The sequence below is a fragment of the Ascaphus truei genome, chromosome 1 (assembly GCF_040206685.1).
Source record: "Ascaphus truei isolate aAscTru1 chromosome 1, aAscTru1.hap1, whole genome shotgun sequence".
Classification (NCBI taxonomy): domain Eukaryota; kingdom Metazoa; phylum Chordata; class Amphibia; order Anura; family Ascaphidae; genus Ascaphus; species Ascaphus truei.
The window spans coordinates 274,678,922-274,692,810 of NC_134483.1; the positions used below are offsets into that span (position 1 = coordinate 274,678,922).

At 41.9% G+C, this 13,889-nt stretch overlaps 1 protein-coding gene across 1 annotated transcript in view; it reads right to left on the minus strand.

Annotated features, from left to right (window-relative positions):
* Window positions 1-2,671: 2,671 nt before the first annotated feature.
* Window positions 2,672-13,889, minus strand: part of MFHAS1 (multifunctional ROCO family signaling regulator 1) — a 108,581-nt gene continuing 97,363 nt past the window's right edge. Inside the window, exon 2 of the mRNA XM_075604271.1 lies at window positions 2,672-2,937. Coding sequence (XP_075460386.1) covers window positions 2,807-2,937 — 131 coding nt within the window. The 3' untranslated portion in view covers window positions 2,672-2,806. The remainder of the gene's footprint in view (window positions 2,938-13,889) is intronic.

Consider the following 13,889-nt stretch of genomic DNA (forward strand, 5'->3'; position numbering starts at 1 on the left):
AAATAGTTGAAAACAAAATGGAAATATAAAAGTGAAAAGAATGTCTCTAAGCATTGAATCCACCCTGCCCAGCCTTCTCTCTGTCATGCTCAAGCAGAAGTTGAAGAGGGAGGTGTGAGTGACAAACTTTGCCCGAGGAAAGTGCTGCTCAGTATATACAGTATCATGTAAAAGGTCAGCTTGAGCCTATCATATTTACAGACTAACTTACATAATATATTTTTAAACAGGGCTTAACAAATCCTGGGTACCAGGATACCAGCACAACCCAAACAGGATGTAGTTCCACGCACCTGATTGTCTGCTTTGTAAAGTTATGCCCCAGAATGCCTTGCATAGCAGAGCACTGATTAGAGTCTGAACCTTTTTTGAGTCCCTTTCACCTAACTTTTTTTTTTTTTTAAGTCCCTGGCATCTTATTATCTGCTATATGAAGTGATGCCCCACAATGCCTTATGTAGCTGTACGGCATTATGGGGTGCAAGTTCAGAAAGCAGAGCAGTGATTGGTGGCTGTACAGTACCTTCAATGCAGTTCTCCTACATGTTCTCCTGTGTTATTTTACCACTGCCCTAAATATACTGTAAGTTGCTGGTCCTCACTGATAGGTAGGCATGCAGGTGGTGGTCTGTATTGGTCTTTGGGTACAGGGAGGTCTCTATTGGTTAATGGGGGTCTGTAAATGTCCATAAGGCAACAGGGGGTCTGTACTAGATGCTGGAGGTTCTCTTTTTTTTTGTTTGTTTGTTTTTTCCTTTATTGGTATCTTGCAAGGTACATACAGGTAAGAATAACAGTCACAGCTTGGTAGATGATTTTGGGTCATAGGCACATGACTGCGAAGTACATTGAGACACTCAATAAACCTTTTTTTCCTTTTTTGTAGAAAAAAGATGGGGAACGACAGGGGACGGGTGGATAGTTGGGAACGACATGGGGACTGGGCTGGATGGGACTCTCGGCCCCTTTAGTCCAGGGGGTGTCATAGCTGGATCAGGGCTTGTAATAGTGACGGAGCACCTGAGCCTGGCCAGGGTTCCCAGGTTTTATAGAAATGGTGCATTCTCTGTTTCAGCATGGCTGTTAGCCTCTCCATGTTCATGACCATGTCTATTCTATTTATTACTGTTCTCCTGGAGGGGGCCTTTATTTATTTCCAGGCCGCCGCGACACAGCATCTTGCGGCCGTTAAGATCGCCGAGGTCAATCTGGCCAATGGGGCAGGGAGGTCTTCAATTGGTTTTCCCAGCACGTACGTCAGAGGGTCCAGGGGGATCTCCAGTCCTAGGGTTTCAATCAAGAGTCTCTGGATCCTGGACCAGAACCTCTGGATCTCCGGGCATGACCACCAAATATGGGGCATGTCCCCCCTTTGACCACATCCTCTCCAGCACAAGTCTGTTGTGCCTGGGAAGATCTGGCTCAATCTACTCGGGGTTAGGTATCACTGGAATAGGATTTTATATATATTTTCTTTGGGTGATAGAGCAAATTGATGTTTTGGAGGCAGCTTCCCAGATATCCTCCCAGTCTTCCAGATCAATTGGAATGTTTAAGTCGGCGCTCCATTTTATTTTTTTTTTTAAACTTTGATTTTATTGGGTGCAATCAAACATACATGTTATCACTTCCCGTTAGCATCAATAATATCACCCTTTTTTGTTTTTTAACAATCGACCAAAAACTAGACATACTAGACTCACAGGACATTTTTGCATATACGAATGCGAAGGGGGGGGGGGGGGGAGAGGCCTCTAATGTTCTATAGATTTCGGAGATTAATCCTCTCTGATATTCCCCTTTTAGGCAAAGGGTTTCGAATCTGGTCCGCGCTGGGAATTTATGGTTTGGGGATAGGGCTCGCAGGAAGTGCCTTATCTGTAGATATTTGAAAATGGGGAGGTTTGGGGAGGAGAATTTATTTTTGAGCTCTTGGAAGGACAGTACCTCATCACCTTCCAGCAGATCCGCAACCATTCTGATGTTTAGGTCCAGAAATTGACCAAATTGGGTACGGGCGCACCCGGGTGGGAAGTCCGGGTTCCCGAAGTTGGGGGTGAGTTGTCAAGGGGATGAAGCTAGGCCATGTTTCCCTTTAGTTTCAGTCCAAGTAGACCACGTGCATCTCATCGCCCCAAGCTCAAATCTCTGGGGCCTCCTTTCTTTGTGTGTCTGTGACCATAGTAAGACCGGGAGGGGGGTGGGGGCCGCGTGGTGGGTCTCTATCGCCAACCAGCAGTTAGAGGTCTGGGGTTATTCCAGACCACTGCCTGCCTCAGCTGGGCCGTCTGGTAATATCTGACCACGTCTGGGGCTCCCAAACCCCCTCTCGTCTGGAGGTTCTCTTTTAATAATTTTGGTGGTGTCAACATTGGACACTGGGTATTCTGTATGTAGAAGTTTGTGTGTGTGGTGGGAGCGGGGGTGGGGGGTGTTTTAAGCATTAAACATGTCATTGCCATTGGTTCATTTTGGTCACAGAGAGGACTTGTACCTTTGAGAGATAATTTAATGACCTACAAATTCTGAATTAGATCAAAGTGGACAGTGTGAGATGATCTCCTCTATAGCCCAAAATATAAATGAGATTAAAAAAAGCAAAGTGTTTCCTTTTACCTTAAAGCTTTGAAGTCATGTGTTTCCGCCTCCCAAATAATCTGAGTTGTGACTCTGCAGCTTTCCAAAGTATTATGTTTTTTTGCTGGATAATTTGCATGTCTGTTTTTTTTTAGTTTTTTTTATTTCTTTGTTCTGATTCTTTCTTTGATCCACAAATACTGCAGTGGACAAGCAGGGTGTTTAGAAATCACTTAGAACAGGGGCTCACCACTGTAGGGGTCGGGGGATAGACAAGGGCAACATTCACTCTCTCGCTGCCATTTTTGGGGCAGATAATTTCAGTTACTCCTTCTGGTCGTGGTTGATTTAGTAACTCTCCTGTGAAAGGAACAAAAAGAGAGAAAAGTGTTAAGATCTTAGAGAACGTGCATAACAAACATATTACAGTGATGATCTTGCATGTGCAATAATATCCGGCATCCTTTTTAGACATATCCAATGGCAGATTAAAACCTAGCGGAGAATAATGGATGGTGACATTAACTGCATTTTTATTACAAAAATTTTAACAAATAAATGCCTACATATTATCTGATTTTTTTTATACACATATCATTAATTAAGCTCTTTCTGGTATATGGTCAAGCAAATCATGTTGCTGGACCTGCTAAAAGAAAGAGGTTGAAATATGTATTTAATTTAGTGCCAGAATTTTAAAGCATATCACATAGTGCACAGTTCAAACAGTAGGTTCACGAACACCTAATATTTTTTAACCTGTGTAAGAGTAGGAATGGCATTTTATTATTATTAACTACAGTATATAATACAGATTAAAAAAATAAAAAACACACGCTGATTGCTATTTTATTACATGATTGTATCCTGTGATCTAAATTACTACAGAGAAGAAGTGATTACACCGTAAGACAGTAACATGGTAGATTAGGTTCAAAAAGACATCTGTCAATTGAGTTCAATCTTTGTTAAATTCCAATTGAGCGAAATACTCATCCTGTATTTATAGTTATAATGATCCAAATAACGGCACACACAAAAACCAAAGTGAAATATTGCTACTTACAGTATGTCTTATAGGGAGAAAAAAATTGTTTCCTGATTTCAGTAATGGTAATCAAATGTCTTGCGGAATTAACACCCTTCCTGAATTTTGACTTATTCAGCATATCCCTCTGTACCTACCTTTCCTTTCTTAAAAGATGTCTAACCTTTCCTTTAATACATCTACTGTATCTGCCATCACAGTGTACATGTGTAGAACATTTCAGAGTTTCACTGTGCTTATTGTTAAGAACCCTTTTGCTGGTGGCAAAATCTTATTTTCGCTTATCTAAAGGGATGACCCCATGTCATTTATACTGTCCTTTTTATTTTTGCCAATTCTTGTTAAAAAAAAAAAAAACTGTTTGAATGTGCAGTACTACCTTTAAGTACTGTCCTTGTGGTACTATGCCCTTGAACGTTTCCTGCATTGACCATTGATATAATAATGTAAACAATCCTAATGTTTACAATCTTTCCTCATTGCTATTATTTTGCTGGCTCTTATCCGCACTTTTTCCAGTTCCCGACATTGAGCACTACTGTTATGCCTGTTTATAAGCCCTCCTAAAACATTTTCCATTTTGGACTGACCTCATGTTGTCATTTAGTTTGTAGATAGCATGCTAATTATTGCTTCACAAATGCATAACCTTACATCTATCTATATTAATTCTCAAGTGCTGCAGAAAAATGTCACATATTTTGTGATACCAGCAAAGATGGAGTCATTGCTCTCTTTGTCTAAGACAAGTTCATTAATAGACAAGTTAAAAACAAGTGGCCCTAGTACTAGACTATATTAAAGGCCATATACTAGGACATACTATTAATATTTTGGGGTACATGGCAACTTCCAGTTCAGATGAAGACCTTGTGGGTCACTAAATTCCTAAATCAATATGGTATCCAGGGAACATTCTTTTCTTAAAGCTGATTCTGTAATGCACAATCATAAAGCACACAGACATTGCTAATTGTTCCTAAGCAACAAAAATATCCCTTGGGCTACACTTTAATTCTAACTTGCAACCGACTATCCAACAACAATTGTCAACTGTACATGCTAACATCTGACCGTTTTAGTACCATTGAACCTTGCAATCCATAAAAGAACATTGAAGTTACCATATCTCAAATATTCCATCTGCTAAAGCACTGTATTTTTGGTCTCTTCCATGAATTATGCATTTTACTACATCCACCCTTTGCCTCCCTGCCTCACAATTTTCTCCTTTGCAATCTATCCAAAATTCTGCTAGACTAATTTCACTTTGTCCCAAAACAGTCTCTGATCATCTCCTCCAAAAATTCCTCTCCTGGCTTCCCACCAAATTTCAGATTACCCACGAAATTTTTCTCCTTACATTCAAAGCTCTCCACTCACCTGCTCCTCCCTATATATCAACTTTGATCTCTCACTATGCCCCTGCTCACCTTCTGCGTTTTACCCATAACTCTCTCATTTCTACCCCTTACACCTCGATTGCTCTCTCGCGCCTTAAAACCTTGTCCCTCACTGCCCTTTACCTTTGGAACTCCCTTACACTCAGTATACACTAAGCACCTTCTCTCCCCACCTTAAAGACAAGACAAACCTTAAAACACCTCTTAAATGAAGCGCTTCATTAGTCTAGACTCATGGCTACTGCCCCACACCCACAGTTGCTCCTACCAACCATTATGGACAAGCACTGCCATCTACTGCACGTATTCCCTCACCTGCGGTCTCTATAAGTCTCCCCTCATACCACTTAGATTGTAAACTCTCCGGATCAGGGATTTCCTTTGCTATTGTCTGATCGTGTTTGTTGTACTTATTGTACAATAATTCCTTGTATTCCTTAATTGTCTCTCTTGTAAAGCACTAAGTACAGCTGTGGGCGCTATATAAATAAAGATATACATACATATTATTAGAAGGAAAAGGTAAATCACCATGTACAGATCATATCGGCATGCTGCTGCAATATGATAATGTTTTTAAAACAAAGTTAGGAACCCAAAAGAGACTGGTTTAACTGGATATCTACTAATAAAGAGGGTAGATTTAAGGTCTGTGGCTCAAGTAAGATGAACCCAGAAGGTACCTGCAGGACAATATTTATGTACACTAACTGACAGTCTGGGATACGCTACCAGATGGGAAGGATGACAACTCCCCAGATTTATATTAAAAGCGGAAAACCTGCTTATGTTGGATTTGTATGATCAAACATAGTACAAAATAAATCAAACTGCAAATAGTTATGACAATAATTTAAAAAATGTGGAGCAAAATGTTACTGCAGCCATTGGCTTGTGTTATAGAACCTCAGATATTTTTCTCTAGAGATCATATCAGAAGTTGTAACCAATACCGTGTAAGGACACTTTTAAATGGTTGTTTACAGAGGAACAAAGCTAAAAAGAAAGGGAAATATTACTTTAGAAGCATTTTTGGCAATCTCTGTCCTCCACAATAGTTTAGCCAGGCATACTTATTCACTTAATGACCATAGATAGGTTATTTATTTTAGGAAATCTATCCAAGTATATTTCCAAAATAAAAATAATATTATTTTCTTACACAGAGCTCACAGTGTACGCAGCTTTGTAAACATTGTTTTTGTAGGCACTATTCACTTTCCAATTTAATGTTGTGTCTGAAGCTCCAAGAGATAAAGGAACTTGCACAGGGTCATAAAGACAGATGCAGATCTCTCTTTGTGCAGCAGCCTGCACCAGATGACCCTGAAACCCAGAGCTCCTTAGTTTCTGTCCTAAACATGGACCGAGTCCAAAGAGAAATAACATTCCATAAATAACCTTCGTGAACGCCAAAAAAGGTGCAATAAAACAACAGCTGGCCAGGTTACTATGGAGGCTGGTACAGTAAGTGGCTGCCTAGTGGTGAAAAGGACAGGTCTGCAACCCTGTCTTTCCCATAATCGCTTAGCAAACAGTGCTTCCACTGTAGCCAGGGATTATGGGTAATGACATGCAAATGAGCACAGTGTGTAACTCTTTTACTCCTTATCCATTTTAACATGGACCAGCTATAAGCTTATGCCTTACATATTACACATCGTGTAGCACAGTTAAAGGCTCTACACTCCTTGGCACCGCCATTTATCTGAACTCTGATCTTTTATTAAAAACCTACTCGCCTCTTACGATAAGCCCAAGGTTGTCTCATCTTTGAACCTATTACCTTTAGAGCCCTCTTAAACCTTTTTCACTAATCTTTCCCTACCTACAGTATGAAACGCACTTCCACTCAATATTTGTCAAACACATTCACTTTCCATATTCAAAGCCCAGCTGAAAATTCACCTCTTAATAGGAGCATTTTATAAATTTTTCTACACTTCTACTACGAACTCCAGATGCCCTTGACCTCCCTGACTGCCCTTTTAATAATGCACTTTAACTTCTACTGTGTCTGCAATCATGCCTACATATCACTTAGACCAGCGGTGCGCAAACTGGAGGGCGCGCCCCCTTGGGGGGGCACAAGATTATTTAGGGGGGGGCGCAGGCTGTATGCGGGGAAACCTGGGGGCGGGCAGAGCTGTGCACAGGCGGCCAGAAGCTCCGTGCAGAGGCTGCTTCTCTGCTGTGTCTTGCAGAGGGGGCGGGCCTTGCTGCGGGGCCTTACCTGCTAACAGACAAGCCCTCCTCCTCCTCCTGTCTGTTAGCCGCACGTTTTCAGCAGCACATGGGGAGACCTGAGCAGGCTTAGTTACTCCCTCCCCCCACCCACCAGGTGTGTGTGTGTGGTTGAGTGTGTATGTGTGGTTGAGTGTGTATGTGTGGTTGAGTGTGTGTGTGGTTGTGTGTGTGTGGGGTTGAGTGTGTGTGTGGGGTTGAGTGTGTGTGTGTGGGGTTGAGTGTGTGTGTGTGTGTGGGGGGGAGTTGAGTGTGTGTGTGTGGGGGGGGTTGAGTGTGTGTGTGTGTGGGGGGGGGGGGTTGTGTGTGTTGGGGTGTGTGTGGGGTTGAGTGTGTGTGTGGGGGCGGATGAGTGTGTGTGTGTGTGGGGTGGGGTTGAGTGTGTGTGTGTGGGGGGGTTGAGTGTGTGTGTCTGTGGGGGGGGGTTGAGTGTGTGTCTGTGTGGGGGGGTTGAGTGTGTTTGTGTGGGGGGTTGAGTGTGTGTGGGGGGGGGTTGAGTGTGTGTGTGTGTGGGGTTGAGTGTGTGTGTGTGGGGGGGGTTGAGTGTGTGTGCGTGGGGGGTTGAGTGTGTGTGTGGGGGGGGTTAAGTGTGTGTGGGGGGTTGAGTGTGTGTGTGTGTGGTTGAGTGTGTGTGTGGGGGTGTTGAGTGTGTGTGTGGGGTTGAGAGCATGTGTGTGTGTGGTTGAGTGTGTGTGTGGGGGGGGTTGAGTGTGTGTGTGTGTGGTGATTGAGTATGTGTGCTGATTATGTGTGTGGGTGTTGTGATTAAATGCAGCGGTGCACAAACTGGGAGGGAGGCGCCCGGGTGCAAGATTATTTAGGCAGGACGCGTGCGGCAAAACCTGGGTGCGCAGGCGAAAAAGATGTGCGCGGGTGGCCAAGAAGATGTGAGCGGGCGGGCAGCCGAAGATGTGCGTGGGCGGCCGAACAGAATAGTGCAGGTGGCGGCCACGTGATTCGGAGGTACGGGGGAGGAACATGCGCGTGTGCTGTGATGTCAAACGCCCCTCCTTCCGGTGTCTGCCCTGCAATAGCGCTGGGTTCCTGCTCTCCTCTGCTGACAACCTGCTTCGCTGCAATCCTCTACAAGTGAAAGGGTAGGCTGCCACTATATCAATCATACTATGAATGTACAGAAATGTACAGAAAAAGGGGGGCTCGGCATAAAAAGTTTGCTCACCCCTGACTTAGAGTGTAAGCTCTTTAAATCACTTGGATTTAAACCATATTCTTTCAATGCCTATGCCACTACCCGCATGTCTGGTTGTGGAATACCTGGCGTGGCTGCCTGGGGCACCTATAATTTACAGGTACATACATGTCCACTCAGTTAATGTGAAGTTAATACACTGCAGCCACTCATTCCTTTACCACAATGATTATTGCAAAACCATGTCTAATGTGATAATTCTTATACAGCCTCATGGAATTACAGAATGAAAGTCATTATCCAGAGAAAGCTTTATGCAGATCTCCATGGAATGAATTGTTGGTCTCCATCCAGTTCACAATGGACAGGTGCCTGGAAGATCACAGCTTAGAACTGGCTCTCAGACAGGGGGACAGTGATTCAATGACTAAAACACTGTATGCCGCCTCCTGGACATGAATGCGCCATACAAATGTACAATGTACATTTCCTATGTTCACCTGACATTTCCTAAATACTGAATCCTCATGTTAGATAAATAAATAAATGTATCTAGTATCTTTGCTTTTGCATTTTGGATATCAGTGAATGTCTTCATAGTTGAAGCTACTCAAATTCTGCAACTCAATCAAATGTGAGAGAACACTGATAAGTGACAAGAGGTTGTCACTAAAAGTCCCTAAAGCTTGCACTCATTGTAAACAGTAAAATGTACATAAAGAACCAGTTAAATAACTAGTACCACTAATATAAAATTATTACAAACCAAATGGGAAATATCCACGTAAACCTAACTATAACACAACTAAAACATATACAATTTTATTACATGCTAAAAACTGACGAAATGCATAAAATGACAACTAATAAACCATAAATAAAAGAGTCCCCATGTGAACGAAACAGACAGTATACGGTAAACAAAAATGCTAGTATGAAAACAAGTGTAAAGCCCTGTCAGAACATGAGGGGCCAGTGTCCATAATACAGTATACTAACAATGCTAATTAGCTTCACCACAAAACACTGCAGAGTAGCAGCATATCACATTAATACTTAGTTCCCAAACAGGCTCAAAGTAAAGCTATCCAATAGTAACAATTAATGTGTCACTTATGCATAAGTAACCACCATAATAATGGTGTAGAGTGGATGTAAAGGGTTAATTGTAAGGCGGAATAAACAAAAACCCACACAGATAGCAGTAAATAAGACTGCTGTTATGAACTATATTGCCTCTAATAAGGCTGAAAGCATACAACCTGATGTGAATTGCGGCAGGGACACCATTGAAATAAACGTCCCAAGTAGCTCACAGATCTGCAACATGGATCAAAATCAAAAGCTGCAAGTGTTATCCATCGCGTTCCCACGTGACCGTCACTGCAGTGACGTCACTAATGCCCAACGACCGTTTCGCGCGATCAACACGCTTCTTCACGTGGGAACACTGGCCCCTCATGTTCTGATAGGGCTTTACACTTGTGTTCATACTAGCATTTTTGTTTACCGTATACTGTCTGTTTCGTTCACATGGGGACTCTTTTATTTATGGTTTATTAGTTGTCATTTTATGCATTTCGTCAGTTTTTAGCATGTAATAAAATTGTATATGTTTTAGTTGTGTTATAGTTAGGTTTACGTGGATATTTCCCATTTGGTTTGTAATAATTTGATATTAGTGGTACTAGTTATTTAACTGGTACTTTATGTACATTTTACTGTTTATAATGAGTGCAAGCTTTAGGGACGTTTAGTGACAACCTCTTGTCACTTATCAGTGTTCTCTTACGATTTTTCCCTATGCACCGTTGATTTCTTTCTTCTGTAGTTGGTGAGCTAGGTGTTTTTGTGTTTATTTTACTCAATCAAATGTCAAAGACCAAGGACATTGATTAACAAGGCTGAGATATTACCAAGCATCTTACATTTGTCACACAAAGTGCATTATTTTTTTATGTGTAGCAATTCAGATTCACTTTGATATACAGTATATAGTTTATATATGAATTTCTTTGTTTTAAAAGGTGGTGTAAACTTTTTTTGTAGCTCAGTATACTGGCGCAGTAGTAAAAGATAGGAAAAAATGCAATTTTATTAACGGAGATGCGTTACCTCAGAACACTTTCTTTTGACCTCTTGGTTCTCTATGGTGAACATCATGTGCTATGTATTTAAGCCTCCAATCTCCAGTTTGGAGATAACATCAGATGAGAGAATTGCCATCTCGAAAGCTTATGCACAACAGGACAACCTTGTATGATTGATATGTTGGTTTATTAAAAGATATCACAGCCCACAAAGTATCTTACTCTTTCCGGGACCAATAAGGCTACCAGCATCCTTTCAATTCTTAAAATGGAAAATACATTTTCATTACACATGCTTTATAATATGCATATTTGTTAAAGTGTCTATGATTTTTGGCCGGCTGTGTGGCTGAGGCAGATTTCCAGCAAGCTGGTGACTCACTGGCCAAAGAATGCAATGTCAAAATACAGAACAGCTTTAAAAAGACAAGGAAACATGGAAACAGAAGTCTATAGATGAATTGTCCTTGTGTACTGAGAGAAGGGTGTGTGTTCCATACCACTGGACTGTAACCCGCCATGCATCCCTAATCCCAGGCCATACATTTGTGTGTGAAGATGTGATGGACAGAAAGGAGAAAGAAGAGATCTTTCCTCAGTATGAACGTTTTGCGATCGCTTGTAATACTTAACACACAAAATGCATAACGCTACAAAACGTAAATAGAAAAGGTGATCTATATGAACTAGCTACACATAACATGCAATACTTGCCTATTCACTTAAGTCCCTAGCTTTACTTTTTACCATGTAAAAGTTACGTCATGATATTACAGTAGCTAAATTGTAAATACCACGCTTCAAGACTCCTACGTGATCTTATGCAGAAGACTAGCCAGGTCAAAAAAAAATGAAGCAATGACCTCATTTGGTAACGAGAGTATCAAACCTGTTTATTCTGCTCCTTGAAATTGAAACAGTGTCAACTCAATCAAATTTTGTAGAAAAAAACATACTATACAATATGTGAGTCTTACTCCTGAATAATATGTGGGGTGGATACAATCCAAAACTGGTGCTAGAAAATGATAGGCAGTAGCACTGCAACAATGAAAGATAAATGTATCAGTCCTGCCGCTGAACACAGTCCAATGTAATCATAGGCATATAACAGGGGTTCACAGTGTGCCAGCAAGGTATCAAAACTCAGGAAGGGGGCAAATAATGTGTTAGGGAGCAGGAGACCTAAGCACGGAACTTCATAATAAAAGCTCCGGCTCTACCCTCACTAATCCTGACGTCCCAAGCACATCTCGTAAGCCCCTGAGGGTGCAGTACTCACAAACTTGACCCGTCGATGTCGCCCCTCAGATGCCGCAATATGGGAGACTTGTAAATAGAATGCGCAATCAAAGAATGGATTAAAAAACTTTAATGTGCACTAGACATAACAGATGCCACAAGAACACTCTGACACATTTCGTCCTGTGTGCTCTTACCAGTTACTCTTTGACAAAGTCCTTACACAGGACGAAATGCGTCAGTGTGTTCTTGTGGCATCTGTTATGTCTAGTGCACATTAAAGTTTTTTAATCCATTCTTTGATTGCGCATTCTATTTACCCTGCGGACGGCTGTGAACCGCCATATTCACCTCTCTCCATTTACTCCTGAATAACCTCTCCTCAAGCCTTTTATAAACATATAAAGCTTATTCTCCCCTTGTATCTTATGTCTCACCTGTGCCCCGTCATGGAGCAGGGCCCTCCTTTCCCTACTGCCCCAGAGTATGATGATGTTGTCAAAGGAATGTTCTTCTTCACACCCCATTGCACTACACTGCAGAAAGTGTTGGCACATTATAAATAATAATCATAATAATAATAATAAAAACTGTTACTGCTTTGCTAATGTTAGGGAAAATGTATGGAGAAATACATGTTTGCAAGCAAATGTCATGCTTTTTCAAATTTTTGCTTTTACAAACACCTTTTGCTTTTCATCACCTTCACAAGCATAGGTTGGAGTTGAACGAACGCCGCAACAACTGTGTGAACAATGCTATTGTTATTTGAAACATGATTCCACATGCGGAATATCATATTTGGCATCTTTTGGTGAACTTAGACAAATTTGGAACTTTATTGCCAGCAACAATTATTACAAATGTTCACGTTTGCCAATTTCTGCAAATCTTTTGCCAGTCACTAAGAAAAGCCTTATGTGTACCAAGTTGACATCTAGGAAATATTTCTGTCACAAGAGGACATTTTGTCTATCCCAAGTATCAGTAAATACATTTCTGCACACTGCACAATGATACTGAATGAATGCATCTGTGCTGCAGAGCATATGTTATCAGTGAGAAATAGCATATGGATTTGATATAAATTAAGTTAGGAAATAAGCAGATTAGATCAGTAAAACAGTGTTTAACCCTCCTTCTGTTTGTTCTGTTAGAACGAACACATTCATTCCATGCAATGGAACTGTTTTTCTTAGCTCAGTAAGTAGTGTTACAGCATGATTTCAGCAGCAGTGAGATCTAAGTGGCCAATATGAAATAAGATGACTTGTAGTATCACATACAACTTAAACTGAAATCTGATAAGGACAGCGTGACCAACAATGTACTTACTGTAAAAGCTTGACTCATACAGTATTCAATCTCTACATTTTGTATTTATTCCAAGAAACGCCTTCCCTCCCCTGACTCTACGCCAGTCCTCTCTCTCTCTCTCTCTCTCTCTCTCTCTCTCTCTCTCTCTCACACACACAGACACTCTCACACAGACAAAGACACTCTCTCACACAGACACAGTCATTCTCTTTCTCACACACATGCATGCACGCACTCTCACTCAAACACATACCCTCTCTCACACAGATACACACGCACAAAGACACTCTCCCCCGCATCTATGCCAGTGTTTTTCTCTCTCACACACACAGACACTCTTTCACACACATGCACATACATAGACACAGTCTCTCACACTCACACACACACAGTCTCCCTCTCACATACATAGTCAATCTCAACAGAAACACTCCTCCCTCCCCATGCCACAGTGTGTATTGAGAGCAGGGACGGGCAGGGTACTGGACGGCATTGACTAACTTCGCCCCCTCAAACGAACTCCACCCCGTCTGACTAACTCCGCCCCCAGACCTCATGCACTCTGCATCCTGCGCTCCGATCCCCCGCTCCCCTCACTGAGCGGCTGTGACATGACCTGCCAGCATCAGCGCACCAGATCCAGCTTTGATGATGCTGGGAAGTGCTGTTGCCGATGCAGCGGTGATTGACAAGTCATTCATCACTGCACAGGCACCAGGGGGAAATTTTAGACACCCTGGACACCCGGGATTTTTCTGTGTGTATGCATGTATGTGTATACACACACGCACACACACAAGGCTCGACGAATGCACTCG